At 38.6% G+C, this 24,487-nt stretch overlaps 1 protein-coding gene across 1 annotated transcript in view; it reads left to right on the forward strand.

Moving 5' to 3' along the window:
• Positions 1-24,487, forward strand: part of KIAA1109 (KIAA1109 ortholog) — a 100,401-nt gene that overhangs the window by 30,130 nt on the left and 45,784 nt on the right. Inside the window, exons 19-42 of the mRNA XM_009869187.1 lie at positions 438-665; positions 1,224-1,361; positions 1,837-2,013; positions 2,931-3,059; positions 3,906-4,025; positions 6,095-6,372; positions 7,084-7,334; positions 7,805-8,063; positions 8,482-9,325; positions 9,910-9,980; positions 10,433-10,606; positions 10,837-10,957; positions 11,779-11,925; positions 12,299-12,426; positions 12,843-13,045; positions 14,921-15,118; positions 15,815-16,026; positions 16,405-16,556; positions 17,450-17,600; positions 18,739-18,891; positions 20,098-20,338; positions 21,658-21,806; positions 22,959-23,178; positions 24,054-24,212. Of these exons, the coding sequence (XP_009867489.1) occupies positions 438-665; positions 1,224-1,361; positions 1,837-2,013; positions 2,931-3,059; positions 3,906-4,025; positions 6,095-6,372; positions 7,084-7,334; positions 7,805-8,063; positions 8,482-9,325; positions 9,910-9,980; positions 10,433-10,606; positions 10,837-10,957; positions 11,779-11,925; positions 12,299-12,426; positions 12,843-13,045; positions 14,921-15,118; positions 15,815-16,026; positions 16,405-16,556; positions 17,450-17,600; positions 18,739-18,891; positions 20,098-20,338; positions 21,658-21,806; positions 22,959-23,178; positions 24,054-24,212 (4,903 nt within the window). The remainder of the gene's footprint in view (positions 1-437; positions 666-1,223; positions 1,362-1,836; positions 2,014-2,930; positions 3,060-3,905; positions 4,026-6,094; positions 6,373-7,083; positions 7,335-7,804; positions 8,064-8,481; positions 9,326-9,909; positions 9,981-10,432; positions 10,607-10,836; positions 10,958-11,778; positions 11,926-12,298; positions 12,427-12,842; positions 13,046-14,920; positions 15,119-15,814; positions 16,027-16,404; positions 16,557-17,449; positions 17,601-18,738; positions 18,892-20,097; positions 20,339-21,657; positions 21,807-22,958; positions 23,179-24,053; positions 24,213-24,487) is intronic.

A 24,487-nucleotide genomic window follows, 5' to 3' on the forward strand; every position in this document is an offset into this window, starting at 1 on the left:
TCTAGAATATTAGTCCATCAGCTGATAACAAGTTTCAGAAGGTGAGATGACTGACTTCCCGCAGTATCTGTTTTGTGATCTTAATCTGCAGTTTATCTTTTTAAAAATACAAAAGCTGTTTAAATAGTCCGTAGTAGTACTGCAGAGTAGTTACTCATACTGAATGCATCTAGAACACTGGTACTTGGAGAACTACCGAAAATGCTGCTTTTTTTCCTCTTTTTTCCTTCCAAAGGACATGGCCTAGATGTGCTTGCTTACAGTATCCACTGTTTATAAAATAGAATATTGTTTTCTTCAGCTGTAGCTTGTAGCTATACTCCTTATTTTAGGGAGGGCTTACATAGGGGAAAATGTTGGATTGGTTTTCATTTTGCATTGCGTCTGTGTTTCAAATTTGTTTTCCATGCGGTCATAAACAATTTTTTTTTTCCTAGGAAAATTACTTTGGAGAAGATGACATGTACACTGATTTTGAGGAAGTTATTTCAAGCCCTGTTTTGTCACTGTCAACATCTTCAAGCTCTGGATGGACAGCTGTTGGTGTGGAAAGTGACAAAAAAGAAAATGAAAGTTCAGTCAAGCCAGTTCACCCTCTTACTTTACGCCCTTGGGATATCACTGTGCTTGTTAACTTGTACAAAGTGCATGGCCGATTACCAGTGGTAAGTACTTCAGAATCTTAAAATATCTTGCTTCGTGTAACTTTTTTTCATTCTGTTTTAATAATCTGGAGCTAAATATAATTCCCTGCAATGTTAGGGTGGTGCTTGTCAAAGTGTGTGTACATTCTCTACTATAATTGTAACTATCTAAACCAATTTTAAGACATGATTTATTTTGCTTATCTAGGAGGCAGAACTGGATGATTTTATGTGATTTTTATTCCATGAACTCCATTTGTGTGGTATTTTTGACCATTATGACTTCTGTGAATGAGCAAAACTCTCTTGAAAGGGTGCATTCTGTTCTGTGCAGCTGCATTCTGAGGCATCCCCAGGGATTCAAATAAGAATCCAGATTAAAAAATTTAGTTCCCCTGGCTGGGTTTGAGTTGCTGTTTATGTAGTTGTTGACAAGTTGTCGAAGTTGCACAGGCTTTTTGTTGAGTGTCCACTTGGAAAAATAGCGTCCTGCCTGCTCACAGGTTTGCTTCTTCTATTTTTTCAACTGTGTCATGTATTTTCACTTCCTTAAACATACATGTTTAATTTTTATTATAGCACTGCAGTCCAGATGGCCCTGAGTGCCCTACAGCTTTCTTGGAAAGGCTGTGTTTTGAGATGAAGAAAGGATTTAGAGAAACAATGCTTCAACTTGTTCTGTCACCAGTGAATTTGTTTCTAAATGACAACTATCAGGTAATAAGCTGGCTTTTGTGTGTGTGTGTACTGTGGAAGCTGTGTGATGATCTTAAATTCTTCTTTGTTAGGAACTTTCCTCCTGTACGTCTATGAAGTTTATGAAGGCTTATGAATTGTAAGAGGTATTAAAGAAATATCTGATGCCTATTTTTTAAAAGAATAATTATTTCTATCCCATTTGCAATTGAAATGTGCAGGAGAAGAGATGGTATTTGCTCAATTTTGTTTAAAATCTTTCTGGTGAAGGTTCTCTAGGAAACAGTTTAATATTCTGACTGGTCGTAGAACCATTGGGCGATACTGCATATGTGCTAGGATTTGTTTGGGTTTGTGTGGCACTGTTTGTTTTTTAAATCTTTTATTTTATAAAGAATACTGTAGATACAGTCATAGGTAAGTTTTGTGCAATGCCTGTGCTTCCTATTGATGTATTCTTTGCAGCTAATAGCTTCAACTTACTTGCCCTTAACAGCGACCTGCAGTGGATGAAGTACTTCGAGAGGGTCACATCAGCTTGTCAGGTCTGCAGTTGCGCGCTCACGCCATGTTCTCGGCGGAAGGTCTCCCTCTTGGAAGTGATACTTTAGAATATGCATGGCTGATCGACGTCCAGGCTGGAAGTCTTACGGCCAAAGTTACAGCACCACAGGTACTATCTAGAAATTACTTGCTTTGAAGTATTAAGCTTCTTCCCTCTTGTAAAATGGGAGTATTATGGATTTTGCAAAGCACATCATCTCAGCTGAGTTTGGATGCATCTGTGCCTTAAATAACCTTTTTGTATTTCTGAAAATCTAACAATTTCTGTAAGTGGCTAGGACATATCGACTGACCTGAATCTGATACTCATCTTAAAAATCTAGATGTGAGAGGGTGGGCAGCGTTATGTGAGAATTGGAAGGGATGCCAACAACTAAGCAGTGAAACTGTAGTTACTACATACATGATAAACACATGTGCACTATGTCTATGTATGTTTGTGTACTTTAATACTGATTTGGCTAGCCAAAGAACATGGATTTCCTTCTCATAGTAGAGTCAGCCATGAATCGTTTCCTTTATGAATGAGCTAACTATATAAGAGATTAAATGGTACACTAATTGCTAAGTCTAGCAAGATTCAGCGTGTTATGTTAGCCAGTTTCCTCCTGTGCTTTCTAAATGTAATTTCATTACTTCTGTGCAAATAAGTCCGATGTTTAAATTATTAATGGTAATAAGGTATCTCGAGGATTATTATGATATAAAATGAGGGGACATCAGCCTTTGCAATGAAGTTCTCAGCTGATTGTAGTAGCAAAAGCTGTGTCCTTACATTAAGAAATAGTTTAAATATTGTTTCATGTCAGAGTGTTTGGTGTGAGAAACTAAAGACATGCGTGCACACAGAAATAGTCAGTCTGGGGTAACAGGATATAGTCCACGTGTAAGCAAGGTGATCTAACCGGAATGTTACAGCAGTGTCTTGTTTGAACTCCTGCTCCCTCCCAACCTTGCTGATATTCTTGGAGCGCTATAGTGAATTACTACAAGTTCATTTTGTGCACTTACTATACTTTCTTACAGCTTGCATGTCTGCTGGAATGGGGGCAGACCTTTGTATTTCATGTGGTGTGCCGGGAGTTTGAACTGGAAAGGCCCAAATCTGTAATAATATGCCAGCATGGAATTGATCGTCGGTTTTGTGACTCTAAGGTAACTTTTGAACCATTGTCATTGCTCACTGTATTTGCACGGATTATTTGAAACAGGTTAGAAAACCAGGCTTGCAGTTAAGTAAGTATGTTTTAGAATGATAAGCAATTCTCTTTGAATTTTCCTGTGGATATGCAGCGTGGTTTTGTTTTTTATGAATTGTTTTGAGAAACGGTATCTGGAGAAGTTTTGCCTACTTTTTTACCTCTGCTGTGACAGTTAAGAGACAAAAGTTCTATTTCCACTCATGTTTTTGCTACATTTCCAAGGACTGGAAATTTTCCTCTGTTGATGAAACAGTGGGAGACTTAAGCTCACACCTTAGATTGTAATTTCCATGCACCTATTTTTTTATATTTTTTTTTTTCCGCAACATGGGACTCGTAGTTAACCGTAGTGTCATTGTGGATTCTGCTTTTGGTGCTTGTCTTTTGGTTCCCATGTGCACGATGGCTTGAAGACCTAAGGAGGCTTGCCACGTATTAAATACAAATCCTGGATTTCATCTCTTGACATCCTCCTTATTTTGTTCTAGTTTTTGTGATGCTCTCTATTAGGGAACTGAATTTGTCTTTTGCTGGTGGAAGCTGGGAGAGCAAACTGGGTCCCCTGACGTTGCTGGAGAGAAGCATTAAACATGCGCTACTGAAAATGAACTTCAGCACAGAAACACCCTGTCTTATCCTCATGCTGATAGTATGGAATAAATAACTTTTTATTGCTCTGGTTTTAGGCTTCTGTTACACAGAACACAAATAAATGTCTAATCACAAATTAAACTTAAACTCTGATTCCAAGTTTAAAACTTATCCTTTCTTGTTGTTTTTTTTCCTCTTTTTTCGTCAGATGAGCTGTGTCCCTGGGCCATGCCCAACATCTGATGACTTAAAGTACACTATGACACGCTTGGCCATGGATGGAGCTGATCTGTATGTTGTGGAACACGGCTGTGCCACCAATATAAAGGTAAAAATTATTGCTCCTAACAGGAATTGCAATACTACTTTGTACTACTTCTTGGTACTATTTGATAGGATAGCTACTTGCATTTATTGCTTGCTTCCATGCAACGGACTAAGCAGCATTTCTGAAACTTAAGTGATAAAAAGTTGGCCTGGACTGGGCCAGGAGTAGCTCGGTTTGGCTTTGGCTTAGTAATTCCATTAATGAACTTGAAAAATGGTAAGGAGGAGTGGATGTCTGCCAACATAAGATTGGTAGCTGCAGAACTGATGTAAAAAAATTAAGCAAACACTGGACATTGAGTCATGGTGTCTGTACCTGAGAGCTCATAAGAATTCGTGCTGTTAGTGGCTCGGCAACTGTAAATGATTAATACGGGTTACATACAAGCCAGTACATGGTAACTCATGATTGTCTTACGTGATACAGTTGTTTTAATTAAGATATGTCTTTGGTAGAGATGAGACAAGTGCTAGTGCTGCTGCCTGGCTGAATCTGGAATACTGCGTGGTGCATCCTCTGTTCAGAAAAGGATGTGCAGAGAACAGCTCATATTCTCTCTATTATCCTAGCATAGAACAGAGAATTGGAATAATTTACTCAATGTGGCAAAATATAAGACAGTTGAGTTTGCATTTCTCTACTTTTCTGTTGCTACTGTATGCTGGCATAAATGACTAGTAGTTGTCCTGTCCATTAATAAATTCAGTTTTAAAAGATGGACTGAACATGTAATGTTTCGGGGACAGCATCACATTATGAGCAAGAATCTAACTGAGGGAAAGTGGTAATTACTTTAGGCATTTTTTTAATGATATAGTATCCTGTAATTTGAATGGCCTTGCTACCTTTTTAAAAAAAATGTTCGAGTCTCCAATTTTTTTGAGTCCAATATTAAAAAGCACCATCACAAATATTAACTGTGTTTGCAGGCATAAATATGCATGGCCATATTTTCAAAGGCAGCTTAATAACCTGAACCACTCTAGATAATTATATCCCAAATGTGTTTCATTTGAATTAAAAAAACCCAACAGGTTCGCAGTGCTCCTTTGTAGTCTGTGACAGAGATGAGAAGTAATAATTTAATATTGACCCTCTGGGTAGTTCTTTCATGGCCAGGTTATTTTTCAGCTTTCCTCCTTTTCCCTGTGAGAAGTTTGGAAAATCCATCTGAAATTTCAGGTGCTTTCTGATGAATTTTTTGGAGAGGACTCGAGCTGTGCAGGAAGCTCGATCCAATGTCTTCAGATGATTTCAAGTGTGAAAACCAAGCACGTGTGGCAGGACTGTGTCATCTTTTCTTTTAGTGTCACACCCCGGTGTCAGGGGGGATGGATGCTTGTGTGGGCAGACCTATTTCCACAGCTGCGTGGGAGTAAGCCAAGAATTTTTGGTTCATCTTCGGAGCGAGTCGGCTCCTGCTGGCACTGTGCTTTTCATGGAAGAGGGGTGGCCACCTCTTCGATTCAACAAAGCTACTAGAGTTATGCCAATAAAATAGAGTGCACTCTTGTAAAGGCCACTATAACATAATTCCTGTGGCTCACAGTTAAACTTCTGGATCTGGAATTTCTTGAGTTTTGCAGTGTTTAACATGGTTGTCTCACTGTGGTATTAATTAATGGTCGAGTTAATGCAGCTTTGTATTCAAAGTATATAACACATGTTTTATTCTAAGAATGTCAAATCATGTAGATCATATCAGTTTATCTGGTTTAGAAAGTTTAAGATGTCTTGGGTTTTAGATGACAGTCAAGAGCTTGATCGTGCTTTATTTTTTTTTAAAGATTGATTATAGCATCTGTCCAAAGGCAAGCTTCGTTTTTTGTTTCCTTTACAAAAGGAGACTCTTAAGTGGACATTTTATTTTCGTTTTTTTTTTAAAAACTGGCTGAAACTACTTTCTAAGCTTGTCATCTTTTGTGTGTGTGTGCTTGCACATAAAATTGGTTTTCTTTTTTTGGAGGAATAGTTTGCTGAGGTATTCCTGCAATGTAGTAGGTGGTGCGTTAACTGGTTTAAGGCTACTCTTTTTTTCGCCCATGACTAAGGGGAGTTTGTGCTTTCAGATGGGTGCTATCCGTATTGCGAACTGCAACCTCCACAACCAGTCCGTCGGAGAAGGTGTAAGTGCTGCGATTCAAGACCTACAGCTGAGGCAATATGTTGAGCAGGTGAACAATTGCAGGACTGGTCTTCAGCCCATATTAAGGAGGGCGTACTGGCTAGAAGCTGGCTCTGTCAACTTGGGGCTCGTCACCGCTGACATCGCTTTAGCTGCAGATCATCCTTCAAAACATGAAGTGCAGAGACATTTCTTAGAAACACATGATAACCGCACTAAGAGGTAAGAGATATGACTGAGGGAGATGCATTTGAATGATTTTTGGGGAGTTCTAAGTGAGTACATTCATCTGAAGATGGAACTCTTTTTTACTCTTGAGTTGTTTTTTTATTTATTTTTGTTTTACGTAGTTTACGATTTCTTGTGATTTCTTTCAAGTATGTCAAATACCTAGCTATGGGCTTCTTGAATTGAGTGTGCTTGGATTTCTGGCAAAAGTTATTTTTCCCTGGGCCTTCCCTTATCCCCTCAAATGCAAGTGAGGGAGAGGAATCTGTTCTTGGTTCTCAGGCTGGAGTCCTGAGCAGCTGAGAAGAACGTGCCTGGTATAAGTGATTTGTGTGTCTCCCCGAAGGGCAGTTGGGTCTGGCATAAGCCACACGTGCGAGTGGGGAGCATGTTTGTGGTGCTCACTTCTGTGTGGAGAGAAGGGGTCGCTGCTGTTGACATGGATTGTGACAGATGGACGTAATCTGTGCCTGAGCATGGTTGGCTGAGCACTGCGTGTACGTTTGGGATTTATCTGCTCTTTTCTGAAGCTAATCCTTCATTTTGTGTCTGACAACTGTGTTTCAGATGGCAATCTTAGTTAATTCTTTCATGACAGGGGAAACGGGAGCCTGTGTTTATGAGGGGTGTCTTTTAATCTACTTTTCACTGAAATTTAAATGTACAAAGGCTGATGTAGTCATGTTTTTGTTTTGTTTTGTATAGATTGTGGTTTTTGTGGCCTGATGATAATTTGAGGAATAAGAGAAGCAAGAACAAGTGTGGCTGCCTTGGTGGTTGTCGATTCTTTGGTGGTACATTAACAGGACTAGATTTTTTCAAACTTGAGGAACTGACACCTTCGAGCAGCTCAGCGTTCTCCAGTACCAGTGCAGAATCTGACATGTTTTATGGGCAGTCTTTACTGCAGCCAGGGGAGTGGATAATTACTAAGGAGATTCCTAAAATCTTGGATGGTGAGAATGCGTTGTACTGTATTTTTACTCTATTTTGCGCAAACGTGTAATATCTTAACTGCACATAAGTGTTTATAGTCCTTCCGTTTCTAGCTAATGAGTAGAGATTGTTGTGCTCTTGAGCAAGAGGTCTTGTAGTGACATGGGTACTTCTAGGAGCGGGCAGGTCTTGGAAGTACTAAGCAAGCTTTTGTACGCTGGGTTTTTGTGCTAACATGCAACTCCCTTCGGAGTGAAAAACCTTTTTGGCTTGCATCTGTTCCACTTCTATAGAAAGCAGTTTACCAAGACAATCTGATGTTTTGCTGCTATGTTTTAATTAATTTTTGTACCATAACAAGCTAGTAGGTGTATGTATTTTAAAATTAGGGCTTTTATTTGATACGGTTTTTTGTTTTGATGAGCAGTGTAGATACCATTGCAGTTCTGCTATCAGGTGTTCAGTTTTTCTTCTCTGTTTCTGATTCCAGGCAAAGGTAACGGCGTAAAACGAAAAGATTGGGATTGCAGATCCATGGGTATAGAAGTAGAAAGAAAAGCACAACATCTGAGCCTACAAGTGCCGTTGCGCTCCCACAGCTCCTCCTCATCTTCGGAGGAAACGAGCAGTTCCAGCGCTGCGCTCCCCTTGCTCGCGGGGGAGAAGGACAGCCCATCGTCAGCTGCTGAGGATCACTTAGGGCAGAAGGAGTTCTTGCCTGGTGCGAGAAGAGAAGATGGTCATGGAAGGTTAGTACTCTCTGTCCAGGCAGAAAAATTATTTGACTCTTGAACATGTTATGACAGAACAAACCCCTTGATTTTAGCAGTTCATGAAGTGTCAGTAGTTTTCTCATGGTACTGCTGAAACACATGTCCTAGTGTGAATGTAAGTTTGAATCTGTAATAGAGGATGATTACCTGATCTGGGTAGAAAATCCAGCAGGCTGGCATCATTTGCCATTCATGTTCAGTTTTTACATTGTTGATATGTAGACAAGTGGACTAACCAGTGGCAGAATTCAGTGTGTAGCCAGTATTATGAAAAAAATTGCTATGCTAATAGGCATTTATGGAATCATTGAAGCATCTGACAGCTCCTCTAATGGAAAAAAGAGTAGCATTAATAGTAAAGTAAGCAAAAGAACTTTGAATTTTTGTTTTCCAGTGTTGCAGCGGAGGGTGCAGAGGGCAGCCCCGCATCCCCTGGCAATCAGGAAAGGCCTGTTGGTCAGTCTCCCCTGAGGTCTCCGCTGAAACGACAAGCGTCCGTCTGCTCCACCCGGCTCGGGAGCACCAAGAGCCTCACAGCAGCCTTCTACGGAGACAAGCAGCCCGTTCCCGTTGGTGTGCAGTTCAGCAGCGACGTGTCTCGCAGTGATGAGAATGTCTTGGACTCCCCAAAGCAGAGGAGGAGCTTTGGTTCTTTTCCATATACCCCGTCCGCAGATTCTAACTCGTTTCACCAGTATCGCTCCATGGATTCCAGTATGTCGATGGCTGATAGCGAAGCTTATTTTTCTGCAGCAGAAGAGTTTGAGCCAATAAGTAGTGATGAAGGTCCAGGAACCTATCCAGGGAGGAAGAAGAGGAAAAAGCAAGCTCAGAAAATTGAATATAGTAGAGGGTCTATTTATCACAGCGTGGAAGGGCCCTTAACAAGCACAATCCATGGAGAAATTAGTCAAGATATTAAAACGCTGCCAATTAAGACTCATCCTTCACAGGCTTCATTTGTTTCAGCTCTGGGGGGAGAAGATGAGCATATTGACAATATATATGTCATGGAATCTGAGAAGACTGTGGAATGTGAGCAAATAACTTCTCAGCAGCCTGTAATGGCATGTTACCAAAATTACCTCACACAGTTCCAGGTGATCAACTGGTCAGTAAAGCATCCGACCAACAAAAGAACTTCAAAATCCTCCTTACATCGCCCTTTAGACCTTGACACGCCAACGAGTGAAGAAAGCTCATCGTCTTTTGAGCAGCTTTGTGTCCCAACTTTTAAGGTATGAAAGATGGAGGAAGGAGTGGAGAAAGAAATAACAATTCAAAGCCAGTTAAAATTAATCGGTACTCCTGTTTTGGAAGTAAAGCCATAAGAAATGTGCAACTTGTTTGCTTTTAGTTACAGAATACCTTGGGTTTTTTACTTGAGAACATGGTCTGTGTGTCTTAGCAAATGATTTCTGTAAATGTGTGATCTAATTGGTATAAGCATACCTGTTGAAGGAGCTGAAAGGAAATACTTAACAGGTACTTTATACAAGACACAGGTCTATGTTATGGAATTTCATTTGTTAACTCTTGGCAACAAAAGCTTTGTGTTCGTGCAAGCCTTTTGTAGATTTCTATTTGAAGTCTTTCCTTTTTTTTAACAATTAGTTACTATTTATATAAAAACTTGGTAATTTAGTCTCTCAAGTCATTAAAAATAAATCTAAGGCTTTTTGTATACTGTGTTGGATAATCTGCATATGAGGGATTCCTTTAAGAAACCAAACTCTAAGGAGAATCTTTATTTGAAGCTTCCTTGGGTATTTTTTTCATTTATAGGGGGAATATAATAAATTTCTTTGCACTTTTATCTTAGATTGTTAAACAGGGGCTCACAGCCAATTCCTTACTGGACAGAGGCATGCAGCTTACGGGATCAACATCTAAGTAAGTTGAATATTGAGTAACGTTATTAGCATATTTTTGAAGAGTGGGATTTTCCTGATACTGTTGTTAAATAGTTTGGTTCTTGCTAGCCCTTCCAAAATTTGGTTCATAGCAGTGGTATTTCAGTACAGAGGTGTTTAAGAACAAGAGTGTCTTATAATACAGTGTTTGAGTTGATCAAAAAGAAAGTACACCATGAAAGAAATAGATGATTTAATTCACGTTTTCAAGATTTTAAATTGTAACTTCTTTATGATTTGGGGAGTGCTTATGGCAAATGTCCTTGTATTTTCAAAAGTTGAACTTGATTCTGGAGAAGGGGCTTGCCCTTAGGTTATATTGGTGTACTTGCTAAGCTATGCGGCGGAAGAATTAAGAATTAAAAGGATACCAGGACACTCATGTACTTCTTTTAGAAACCTAAATTCTTCATATGTGTTTGACTCATTTAGTACACCTTATACTCCTCTGGACAAGAAGTCTGCAGAAAATACAGATGATGAAACAATAACAGAAGAATGGACGCTGGATCATCCTGTCTTCCAGACGCGGACAACGGCAATAGTAGAAGTAAAAGGAACTGTAGACGTAGTTCTGACTCCTCTTGTAGCAGAGGCACTGGATAGGTAATTAATTTTACATTTTCTACTGCAACATTGAGTATGCTAAACTAAACATTTTGTAAAATCAAAGCTGGTTTGTTCAGCAAAGGTTTAGGTAAAAGGCAAGTGGCCTTTATGGCTGTTAGTGCCTAGCTTCTTTTTTCCCTCTGGGGTGTTTATTGAACGTTATTGGTGGTGTGTCGCGTGAAACGGGAAGTTTAAATGGTCTGTTGTGGACTTGTTTCCTCTCACAGGTATATAGAAGCGATGGTGCACTGTGCGAGCTCCCGACACCCAGCAGCGATCGTGGATGATCTGCACTGCAAAGTTCTTAGAGATGCTGTACAGAACAGCAAAACAAGCTTCTCGGAAAACGTAAGAAAAGGGAGCAAGAAAAATGCACAAAGATTTGTGAAAATAGTGTTTTATGTTTTACTTAGAAAAAGTTTTAACTGAATTCAGTGGTTTAAGATAATGTTGTATTCATTTGGAGAACGTATTTATTTTTATCTTGTGCTTAATGTACGTGTGTTTTTAAAGTCAACTGTTTTATGCTGTCTTTCAGTGACCAGAAATCTCCTTTACAGGCCTCAAGTGAAGGTTTTCTTTTTTGGACAGTCTAGTCAGTAGCTAGAGTAATTTGCATGAGATGACACATTCTGTTCTTCGAAATGACTATAATTGATATTCTTCTGTATTATATTCCAATCAACAACACATAATTTATTATTTTACAGTAGTTAGTCTCTCTGAGCCAGAAGAACTAGAACCTGCAGTTCAGGTGATACCTTTGAAAACTAATGTAGCTTGCGAAAAAATTGTGTGGTACTTGTACAGAATTAAGAGTTATATCTGTCCAAGTTAATGACCATATCTAAATATTATAATTTGAGACTTAATACTGTAACAGACAACTTAGCAAGTTGTTCTGTGTAACTGATCTGAGGAGAACTTGAACCTTCAGCTGAAATTTGGTTGTTAACCAGTTTATTTGCAGTGACATTGCTGCCCTTAGGGATTTAGACCTACTGTACCTGTAAGTGCTGCTTGGCCGCCTTCTAGAAGTCCTTGTATTGTGCATTAAATGAAGCCAGAATCTCCTGCTGTTTCAACGCTAATAAGCTGTCCTGTTACGCTTTCAGCTTAGCAGCTCTGAATTTCAGTGAGAATAAATCATTTTTTCCCCTCTCTCCAAGTTATCTTCGAAGCAGGATATTAGAGGAACAAAAATAGACACGACCACGACGGGAACAACAAACCAGGGACCAGCACAGACCAATCTCTCACTTAAGCAAGATAATGTGACAATTAAAGGTCTTCAGGCCAATGTTACTGTACCAAAGGTAACAGCTCTTTGTTTAACTTATTAGTAGATACATGTCTCAGAAATTAAGACTTACTTTACGTTACTTTAAGTACCCCAAAAGATTAAGTAAAGCTGTATATTAGTGGTAGATAACTAATATTTTGGACAGGATAGACTGATTTGGAGCTGCTCAATTTTATTACAGCTAGCGTGTAACATAAATAACAAACGCTATGGGGATAACTGTGACTGCCAGATCTGAAAATTATGTCTAGATATGATGGTTTTACCTTATACTTTTTCATTTCACTGAGAAGCCTAAGACAAGATTTTATCAGAACTTAATGATGTATACTTCATGTAACACAGTTTTCTCAATTTCTTTACTCTTTGGGTAATTTTGCATATAGGTGAACCTGTGTTTACTACAAGCATCTGTTGATGAATCCCCAGGGATTTCTTCTGGCAAAACTGTGACTCATGTTTCATTAGTAGCTTTGTGTTTTGATAGAATTGCTACACAAGTTCGTATGAATAGGTAAGAATAATACATATACTTCTTTGTGGCTCTTTTTGATGGGTTAGTCAAAAGACTTAGAGATGTCATTTTTCTTCAGTTCAGAAGAGCATTTGAAAAATCTGCCATGCCTGAGACAAGCAACAAAATGTGTCTTTTAGTTTTGTAAATTAACATTGAATATCTAATTAGAACTGCTGTTTCTTTAGGAAGTGGAGGAACCCTTCTGAAATAATTTTGAAACGTTAGTTTTAACTCTTGGTTGCTTAAATGCCATGCAGGAGAGAGTTCAATTTTTCAGTATTTTCTTACCTAGCGAAGAACTTTTTTTAACATGGCTGTGCCAGTGTCACTTAAAATTTCAATCAAAAATAATCAAGTGAAAAATGTGTATCTGAGATTTGCTTAATGATTTTTTTTTCTCCCTTATATTCTAGAGGTATAGTTGAGGAGACTTCAAACAATGCAGAAATGGGGAGAAATTCTGTCACGTTTGATCGTTACATCCAAACCAGCAAAATGCAGCCCCAGTCTTCTGGCTCACTGAGATCCAATGCTGGAGCAGAAAAAGGAAAAGAAATTGCTGCTAAATTGAACATCCATCGCGTTCATGGACAGCTCAGAGGCCTTGATACAACAGGTAAGCCTTGCTTTTGTTTGTGGAAATGTCACTTTTCATGGAAGCAAGTAAGTAGAGATGGCCTTGATCTTGTAGTACAGTTGCGGATTGTTTATCAACACAGATAAAATGGCACTTGAACCTGGATATTTTGCAGATAATCTGAGAAGTAGTTCAGGATAGTAACTCTGAGTTATTGTCTGTTCTGCAAAAGTGCTGGATTTAAATATAGGCTATCAGGACAAACTTTTAAGCTGTTTGTGGGGCAGGTGGGTTCCATTGTCAACATTAACATGCAGTGGTAAAATTTCAGGCCTGGGCTCCCTTCCTTCCACTCGTTCTCTTCTCAACTACCAATTGTTGTCACCTGATGCAGGGAATGAATTACGCTTATTTTCTTTCTTATTACTTTCTAACAATTTTGAGATAATATGCCATAATGTGCATCTTGTGCTGGCTATTTCAGTGTGACAAGCTATTGATTTTTAACTATAAGAACTATAAAACTGAAAATTAGTTCTGCCCAATTGTCTTCCTTCTTGTTTGTGTTAATAAAATTCTTCCAAGGAGCTATGAATTAAGTTCAGCTGCTATAACATGGAATATCTCACCTGGAACGATGATGAAAAATAGAGGCAGTTTTTGTTAAAACTGATTCCATTCAGATGGGATCTGTGACAGTTAGTGTCGGGTTTTACTCTGTCCTGTAAAGAATATGAATTTTTAGCACATGAGGAACTGTTCTGTGAAGCAAGTATGATTAAAAAACCACACAATAAACAAACAACACAGCACTGAGCTACGATGAGTGAGTAAATTAAATGAGAGGAAAGCAAAAGCAGTAAGAGTACATTAAAATGGTTAGCTACTTGTTTTACTTAGTCACGGGTAGAATTTGAGCGGTAGTGTCTGATGTTAGGTATGCTGCAGACATGGAAGGCGGCCAAGTCATTTTGGAGTTCCAACCAGGAAAGCTCATCATCTTCTATTTAAAAGGTTTGAGAAATGCCTTTCTAGGGATCTTAGCTTTTCATGTGTACTTGAAAAGTGATTGCAGTTACAAGTTGGGGGCAGAGAGTGAGGGCTGGAAGGGATGTAAATTGGCTCAGTGCAGTTCTTTCACTCAGATATTTGACATTTAGCTCTGTGTGTCAGTTAATAGGCAATAGGTATAAAATTATTTAAAATATTCCTTCAGAAATGTCACTAGAAGAAAGGATTTCTATTTAAGCTACATCCTAACATCAAAGAAATGATGGTGTCATAGTACCCTCCTGTATGTTGGACAGCAAAGATGACAATGAATTAAAAACTATTTGAGTCTGAATTTTCTTAAGAATCAGTGGGACTTAGTGTTTTATGTCCTCCCAAAGCAGACATAGCATGCTTCCAACCAAGAAGCAGTCTTTGAAGTAAAATTAGAACTTGATTTCCAAATATCCTTCTATATAGTTAATAACAAATGTGTTTCTGCCAATACGTCTTATCCACTGCTAATGCCGCTGTTACTTGTTGTTATTAAATTGTAGGTATTTATTCGGATTTTTTTAAATAAAGCATTTTCAGGATAATTACCAGTTTCAGATACAGATCTGAGGAGCTTATTCTTACACGTTGTGGAAACCATGACTCTACAAAAAGCTGAAGAGGGGCAGATGCGTTAGGATTGAGAATGTCTCAAAGCCTTAACCTCGTGTTGCTTGGTCCTTGTTTTTCCTGAACTTTAAAATTTCCGTACCCATATTAACATACCAGGAATAAAGTGTTTTTTTTTCTCCCCCCCTGTTTGAGGAATAGCAAAACACTCCCAAAACACCATAAACTTCAGACAGTTATTGAATATGTAAAGTTGTTTTTTGTTTCCTAAGAAAGTGGTAAATGTTTTTGTATTCACAGATATTGGAACTTGCGCAATAACAGCTATTCCTTTTGGGAAGTCAAAAGTTCTTTTTACTTTGGAGGAGTTGGATGAGTTTGCTTTTGTGGATGAAACGGATCCACAAGCTGTTCCGGATGTAACTCGAATTGGTCCTAGTCAAGAGAAATGGGGTTGGATCATGTTCGAGTGTGGAATTGAAAATTTAACTATAAAAGGTAAAGCTTATATATACTTCATATTTTGTTTTGCGAAATTGCTAACAGGTCTTACAATTTAGTGATTATTTGATTAGAAATTGGTGAATGTAGATGCCACTAAAAAGTACAGGTCTGTTGTAAATAAATCATATCAGAGAGTAGATTCTACAATTACAGAACTTCTAGTAGTCAATACCACTTAATAATACATGAAATAATTTCATATAAACTGGTTTCAGCAGTTTCTGGACTTAAAGTGGAAGTAGAAATTGATGCTTTCACTGATCATGACCTTGCAATCGTACCCGCAGTAGGTGTCTCCATATAGGCCCAAATTTTGTTTTTGGAGGGGAAAGCTGGCTTCAAAATGGAAAAAACCACAGTGTGTGTATGTGTGTATATATATATTTCTGTCATCCAAGATATTCTTGTCAGGGCAATAGTCTTCATGTGTGTGCTCTTAATCTACTTGGAACATAGGATCAGAATCCTAGAATCATCGAACAGTCTCGGTTGGAAGATTGTCTTCAAGAAGCTCTACAACTAGTTGTTATCACTAAAATTTTTATGCAGCAGTTAAAATTGTTGCATAAAATGGTAGCACATCTTGTTTAACCTACATCACATGTATTTCTCCTCTTAAGTATCTGCTGTATGGACATGATGTATAGATGTTGGTGCACGGCAAACATTTACAGTCTCGTGCTTTTACAGGAGGAAGACAATCTGGAGCAGTGTTGTATAATACATTTGGAGTCATGGGTAAATCAAGAGATACAGAGAGAGGTGGATTGCTTGCGTCAAATAACTCCTCAGACTCTCCGACGGGTAGTGGTTACAATACTGATGTGTCTGACGACAACCTTCCTTGTGATAGAATAAGCCCCTCTTCAGATATTAATGGCAATTCAGTTTCAGATGAGCAGGTATGTACTTACTGTGCGGAAGTGATTGGTCTCGGGTTGTGGTTTGGTTTTTTGGTGATTTTATTTTAGTTGGTTTTGTAGTTTGGGGCTTTTTTGTTTGTTTGTTTTCAGGTTTTTAAGTGATTAACATTAGTAACAAAGTTGAGACTGTTTTGTCGATGTTGTGCCAACTGCATTCATATTCTCCACTTGCATACTAAACTTAGAGCTTTCTTTTGGTATTTTCTTTGGAGAGTTGGTCGACAACATTAGTTTCTTTTTCCTTGCTTAAATGCACGCAAAACTGTATCAGCAGTGCACAGTATGGTATGTTAATGGCTTTCAAAGTAATCACTTGAGGGGAAAAAACCCTCACATTTGACTGTTTCCTTTTTTAAGGATGAAGGAGTTGAATCTGATGATCTCAAAAAAGATATACCCTTGATGCCTCCTCCTCCTGACTCTTGCAGCATGAAGTTAACAATCAAAGAAATTTGGTTTAGTTTTGCAGCTCCTACCAATGTGCGTTCTCCAGCTCACGTATTTTCAAGGTATAATTTTACCTGATGTTAAAAAAACAATTCTGCTTTGTGAAATTGTGATTGTAGATTCTGAATGTAATTTCAATAATTTTTGAAGCTTCTCTGGAGATGAAAACTTTGGATTTCAGATATATCACAGTAAACAAGCTTTGTTTTTTAATTTTTTTCATTTATATGGATATGTTCCTAGAAAACTTTTATTTAGATATGTTTTAAAGATGAAAAGAAAGATGAAAAAAACCCCACCAGGATTAAAGAATTGCAACAACGAACTTTGAGTGTAACTGAAATGTATGAAGGAGAAAGGCAGGGGGAGGATATTTAGTTTTGAGTAGGAGATGCTAGACAAGACGAGCACTCAGTGCTTTTGGTATTCATCAACATCAGGTTAAACCTGATGTTTAACCCATGATATCTCTGCCATCATACTATAAAGTTCAAGATATATCTTTTTTAAGTTCGTTTTTCATGTTGCCTATGCAGAAAGAGGCAAATACTCCTGTGCATCTGTAGTTTAAGCTCAATATTGAGTTACGAATTAGAAAATATTATGTGGTTTTCCTGTTACTCTTGCCTGAGCCCTTCAAGAAATCTTCTTTATGATGTGTTGTGTGACAGTTAATGTGGGATTTGGTTAGTGAGGAAAATCGCAAACTGTGATTTCAGTAGGGAATGTAAATGGGAGAAACCGGCAAGAGTGGACTCATGAGTGTGTAAACGAGTAGAACAAAACTCACCTTAGGTACTTTTTGCAATCTCCAGGCAATGTCTGTGCTTGTTAGTTTGTAAAGTTGTTCTGTCGTACTAGGCCTGTTTGAAGGTCATTCACAACAGCATTAGAAAATCCTGCCACCTGCTGCTGCTGAATGTGAATACCTAAGCCTTTTTATTTTTCTCAACAGGCAGCTGAACCTTTTGAGTACCGCAACGCCTGCAGTTGGTGCTTGGCTTGTTCCCATTGATCAGGTGAAATCCTCATTAAATAAACTAGAAACTGAAGGAACTCTGCGAATCTGTGCCGTCATGGGTTGCATTATGACAGAAGCTTTAGAGGTAAATGGCCTGGGTCAAATCTATCAGTAGGCATATCACAATAAGGACGTGTAATATGCAATATGTATTCCTTTGGGGTTCTGGATATTTTCACTGACAAATTTGTAGCACCTCGTATGAGCTTTTAGTTTGAGAATTGGTCACAAGAACTCACTACCTGTACTTCCTATATAGTGTTAAAATTTCAGTGGAAAGAGGTCCCTTTTTACTAGTGAGGAAGTCTTGTGCTTTTTACAGGAGTGCATTTCCAGGTAAAATAACTGGAAATTCTGCCTTTTGAAAGGGGAGAGTAAGAAATCTAACTATAGCATGTGGTTTATCTTAAGAAATAACAAAGTGTTAAATTAGGACATATTCTGGGCATCTTTCAGGAGAAAATGTGAATTTCTGTGCTCCTGCAGTGTATTGAATCTTTGTGTTTATTGGAGCTGCTTGAGGAAGACAGGATGAGCGTAGTGACTGCAAATCATACTAGCAAGAAACACAAAATAGACGGGGTTTTTTGTTAACAACTAGAATCGATAGAACTTTTAGGACAAATTGGGTGTTACAGTGATTTACTACGGGCCTTGCTTGTGTGTGGGCAGTTTTCTGCTGTTCCCTTACTTGGCACCATCTAGTGGGAAGATCTTGAGGCGATCACTGTAGTTCCGATCCTGTCCTGCTCTTTAAAATAGACGTGCTTACTGTCAGACTAGTGTGCTGCTGTGCTCAAAAATCATCCTTTACATCAGTCTCTTACTCGTACCTCCCTTCATATTTGTTTGCCTAGCCCATTTCTAGAATTAATCCAAATTAGGTAAGTGCCTTATTTTTCTTAATTAGGAATCATCTGTTTCTTGGAAAAATATCATCTAGCTGTGCGTTTATGTCTTTTAGTCCAGGAATAACTTGGGAAAGTCTGTGGTTTGAATCCAACCTTCTGCTTTATTACTTCATATAAATAAACAACCATCAAGCGTGATTTTTCACATGTGCCATTACAAAATAAAGCAGATATTCAGGTAGCAAATGGCAGTTGCTGCAGTTCAAAATAGGGTTAGAAGTTTTGTGACATTATGGGTGAAATCTTGTAGTTGATGCATGTGTTAGATTTAGAAGTATGTTGATGTGTGAAAAATTTACGTTTTTAATCTAGAATAAAAGTGTGCACTTTCCTCTGAGAAGCAAGTACAACAGGCTTACCAAAGTGGCTCGTTTCTTGCAAGAAAATCCTTCCTGTTTACTGTGTAATATATTGCACCACTACCTTCATCAAGCAAATTACTCCATTATTGAAGATGCCACCATGGTGAGTTTCCAGTTACTCTGTAAAAATGGAAATAACTCATTGTGTTAGTTTCAGGTGTACTAATTCTAATGTCTTCAATTACACAACAGCTTAAGGAAGGTTAACAAACAAGATAAATGGAAAAGAAATATATCATTAAATTGATAAGTACATGTGGCTTCTTTAATCTTATTTTCTTTGAGATCTGCTGTTTTTATTGGGGCCTCTGTATATGCGTAATTTTTATCAAACTGTTTTATTAGTAAGTATATGAGAAATCATAAACCAAAAAGGCATGTCTTCAGAATTGTTGATGGCCTTGTTATCAGATTTCATTTTCTCTACAAAATTTGCATCTGTCATTTTGAAATGAATAGATCTGAATTATTAAGGCGAGCACATGCACACATTAGCTTCTTCAAAATTCTACCCCTCAGAACTTGATTTCATGTCTTTTAGAAATAACTTGGATAATGCAGACAGGTGAAGAAAAGAGCTAGAACTATAGAAACTTTAAGGCTTAAGAATCTAATCTTTTTTCCTTGTGGCATTGGAATATAAATATCTGGATTATGGTGGTAAATAATGGTTTGAACAAACACATTAGGCACAGGGAGGAGTGCTTGTTTCTGATTTGGTGTCACCTTCATAATCCACTTCCATGGCTGTCAGACTTAAACACTGCGGTTTTCAACCTTTTCAGCCCAGAGCCCAGTACTCAGAATGGCACAATTTGTGGCAGAAGTAGCACAATTCAGTGATGGAATCAAAGCTATCCCCATTTTATGCCTCAAGTTTATGTTGTTAAAATACTGCTTTTCAACACCGGGCACAAACCCTCATCTTAATTTCAGTTCTGTTTCTACAGTCCATCTAGTACTGTTGTGAGTTATATTCTGTAGTTTAGGGCCTTTTAACTATCGAAGTACTTTCAGTTCTGTATTTGCTGAGCTTACTTCCTGTTGTTTATTTTTGACATCTTGGGCCAGATCCTCAGGCCGTGTAGATGAATGGATTTACTGTGTTCAGTGAAGAGATCATTTTTACCTGTTAGTGCTCTGGATTCTTCTGTCTGCATGGATGTTGTGTGATGCTGGTGTGTTCCTGTCATAACCCTCTTTGTGCTCAAGGCAGTTGTGACTTTGCTTGTTCCCCTAGTTTGGTTAAAAATGCTGTGGTATGTATTTTTAAATTTTTTATTTTTTTTTTTTTTTTTCCCCTTCCAAGAGCGATGGCCTTCCTGCCTTAGTAACCTTAAAGAAAGGTCTCGTTGCCTTAGCAAGGCAGTGGATGAAGTTCATTGTGGTGACCCCAGCCTTCAAAGGAGTCAGCTTGCACCGCCCCACTCAGCCGGTTAAATTACAGACAAATGCCTGCCACGAGCATGAGGATGGGCTTGGATTAGACAACGGAGGGGGTCTTCAGAGTGACACGAGTGCTGATGGAGCAGAGTTTGAATTTGATGCAGGTACTTCCGTGTTCTTTTGCCTCCAGGAAAATTCATAGGCACGAGTAGCTTCTCTCAGCGTTTGTATCTTCTTTAGTTCTAATGCTTGAACACATTATATTCTTATTTTTGAAAATAACTTTAGTTTTCTGATACTGCCTGCAATTATAAATATAGTATTAGAATAATTACTGCTTGTTTAGAGAAAAACATAATGGGAGACTTGATTTTTCTTTTTCACATGCTTTGCCATATTTACATCAATATAAGCATTTGCAAGCTTGGAGTTGGAAATCTGGTATGCAGCTTCTAAGCTCAGTTCAGAATTGTAGCGTGGGATTCTATGAACTCTTTCAGGAATAGCATCAAACTTACCTTCTTACTTGTTCTTTGTGAAGACTTTTTTTTTTGGATCACTTTTACTACTCCCTGTGTGGTAGATGTCCGTTGCCAGCTTACGTGTTGCCAGCTTTGTACTTGATATAGAGCTGACTTAAAGACAGCAGAAAAGAACATAAAAAAGTAGATGTTGTTGGAGCACGCTTTTTTGCTGTCATAGTTTGTTATTTTGTGTTCGTAGCAACTATGTACCATGCTAGTATTCTCAGGAATACAGTGTTTGTTTTTCTGTTTTCAAGGAACAATTATGTAACAGGAAAAAATATCTTTTGACTAACAAGGAGAATCTGCTTTAAGTTAAAAGCCAGGCAGCAGTTACCAGCTTAAAGAGAGGAAAATCAAATGTGTTTATTTGTGTAACTTGGATGTAATTGTACAGCATGGTGAAAATTTTTGACGCCTCTTCTCAAATTTATCTGCTGTGGTTGAGTAGAAACAGACTATTAGAAACAGTGAAGTATTTAATTTTTTTTTCTGTGTGGTCTGTTTTTCAACAACAATGTTGGAAGTGGCAATTTTGTTGCCTTGTTTACATACACTTGGAGATGGGATTCATGCAGATGTAAGCATCTTTGTTCAAAAAATGATCAGCTGTGCCAGAGCCAGGAAAGGAAAGGGAAATCTAGCAACGTGCTTCTGGATCTGTAGCCCAGAGCAACAGTGGCATGACATCAGAAGGACTATAAGATTTGTGCTTGGTTTATCAAACAAAATCCAATAGACCCATGTCTGAGGCTTTCTTATTTTTCTTAAAATTCCCTAGACAGCTGTGTGTAGGTGTGTGTCAGAATTTGGCAGTTCATGACTGCTTGTAAATAAAAGCACCTAATAACAGATAACCTTGATTCCCTTGTATAGGAAATATAGAAATTCCCTTGTTGTATAGAAATTCCCTTGTATAGGGAATATAGAAATGAGAACAACTTTTTGCTTGGTTCCAGCTACTGTCAGCGAGCATACGATGCTCTTGGAAGGAACAGCGAATCGCCCTCCGCCTGCTGGTGGCTCTTCTGGGCCTGTAACGGGTGCTGAGATCATGCGGAAATTATCGAAGACTCACACTCACAGTGATTCTGTTCTGAAAATAAAGGTAAGTTTCTTAGCCCCAGGCACGAGGGGCAGGTGGTTTGTAGCTGGCCTGTTTTGAAGCAGTGTGGGAGGACGCAGGTCAATAAATACTCGGGTGAAAAGGGATTAACGACAACTGTAACACGTGGAGGGTATGTGCCTTGCCTCTGGAAAGTGATGCTCGATGAATTGGCTTGTATTGTACCTCTTTTAATTTGGTTTTTGGGAATTACCTTCAGAGTCATGCTTTGAAAACAACATATACGTGCATCTTTTGAGGATATGTATTAACTTTTACGGCTTTTCACCTATTTATGGAAGCAGACGTGAGGATCCAAATATGATACAAAAGCTAAGGCTGACAAAGCTCTCCAATAACTTTCTGAATCTGTGAATGTTTGAGAGTTTTGAGACTTGGGGTTTTTTTGCTTGTTTTAATTTATTGTCTTCTGTATGTATGTTACCTTAATGGCTTATAGTGATTCCTTTTCAGCTGTTTTTTCTCACAGCATGATGGAAATGGAAAGGAATGTCTGGAGCTCATCTTGTCTGACCCCCTTGCTCGGGCAGGGCCGCTTAGAGCCAGTTGCACAATGTGTATGCCCAGGTAGTTTTGGAATATCTCCAAGGATGGAGATTCCATAACCTGTGACAGTGCTCAGGCACCCTCAAATCTGAAGACATGAAACCTGTTTGATAGCTTTAAGCATTTAGGTGGACCAGGAGCCGACTTCTTGGTGCCACAAGTCTGTTCTTCATGTTCCCCAGATGTTGCACTTGCTGTTATACTGGGGATGGAAGAGGTTTGGTCTTCAGGCCAAGACCAGACTTATATTCAGTTATAGGTATGCACTGCTCCTTCTGCCACCATGCTTTAGGTGAATTCTACATATCTGCAGCTCCATTCGTTACTTGTTAGGGTTCTAAAACTGGCTTTATGCATAAAATTATTTTAAAGCTGAGGAATTCAATAGCACCGTTACGCACAATCTCTGTGTGGTGCTAAAACCTGCCCCAAATGAAAGTGCTACTTGGCCAAAAGTTTGCAGGAGTGAGAATTTTTTAGGTAGTGTGTTGCAATCTCTTATTCAGACCAGGCATTGCTTCCTTTTTGCAGTTTACACCGTGCTTCATTACTGTCTTGGTTCATAAGGGTCTTTGTTTTCTCCCCAAGGGTATACATCCGTATCATTCCTTGAGTTACACGAGTGGAGATACAGCTACAGACTCGCCGGTGCACGTCGGCCGTTCGGGAACGGCAGTCAGAGAAAGCCCAAGGAAAGAGAGTCTGCTCAGCTACCTGACGGGGAGCTTTCCTAGCCTGCATAATCTTTTGGAAGGGACTCCTCAAAGAAGCACAACGGCAGTTAAAAGTAGTTCCTTAACCAGAACAGGTATGATGAGGTGTAAGTAAGCTAACAGGAGGGCAAGGGAGGACTGATTTTATTTTAATGATTTAGTAAATGTACTGTATTTTCACTATGAGGCTTTCTGGTTTAAGATTCCCTTTCTTTCCTCCGAATAAGAATCATAGTGGTTAGTTGCATTTCCTAGAGTTGGCTGCACCATACCATTGCCTAGAGGCAATCACTGAGTGCATCAGGTAGGGTTAAAAAAAACCCAACAAACAAACAGCTAAGAAATTAAAATATTTTTTCCTTTACTTAGCTGTCCTACTTCTTGAGTATAATGCATAATGATTTGAGTCTTTTTGAAGTAGTAAGGAAATGATCGTTCTGTATTTGTCATTGTTTTTTGACCTTCAAAAAGTGGCTTGAAACTAATGTTCCAGTAACTTAGTTTGTGTATCGTAATTGGCAGTAATTTTTAGTAATGATCTTTTGAACCAGTGTATTTTGTAGATGCTTGAAATATGTATGTTGAAATTGTTTTTCAGAATGCTTTGTTATAACTTACATAAAAGAAAGCCAGTTCAGTTTGATACTGCATTTTCTCTAAAATTTCTCTCCTTTGCTGTCAGGGAATGAAATATTATTCAGAAAAAAAGGTACTTTGGTTTCTTCATGGCTCGTCCTAGTTAATGGTAGAGATCAGTAACTGCAAAGACACTTGTAGTGCAACGTCCATTAGTGTCGTAGAGTAACTTCTGTGGTAGCCCCTGTAGTATTGCTTGACATGTAATTTACTGGATTAAACCATGTCTATTAAGTTTATTTTTATAGTAAGTAGTTGTTGTCGGTAAAATTCATATCTGGTTTTTGCTGACCTGGGCACAACAAATGCTAAAGCTTCTGCTTTATCTGTGTAGGAAATACTGTGGCCACAGACATGTTATCTGAACACCCTTTGCTGTCTGAACCATCGTCTGTGAGTTTCTATAACTGGATGTCAAATGCCGTGGGCAACAGAGGAAGTGTAGTCCAAGAAAGTCCGGCCACCAAATCTGGACACAACAGTCTTCAAACAGGTATTGCAAGTGACAGCCTAAATGAAGAGGTGATTCGGGCCTGTGTTTCCAACATTCATTCTCAAGGCAGCTCAGCAGATGGAAATACTACTTGTGGGGTTATCAGCAAACTGGAAAATGAATACATGTGATTTAAGCAAAAGTGTTTTAATTTCCCTCCAGAAATTAAGCTTTTTCTTACATTAAAAGCTAAAAGCAAGAATCTGCAACTGTGAATAGTCTTGCTTTTCGTTGGGGGTATAGGCTGGTCCGGCCATATAAAATGAGGTTTAGCA

Source organism: Apaloderma vittatum, unplaced genomic scaffold (assembly GCF_000703405.1).
Source record: "Apaloderma vittatum isolate BGI_N311 unplaced genomic scaffold, ASM70340v1 scaffold11035, whole genome shotgun sequence".
NCBI classification, from domain to species: domain Eukaryota; kingdom Metazoa; phylum Chordata; class Aves; order Trogoniformes; family Trogonidae; genus Apaloderma; species Apaloderma vittatum.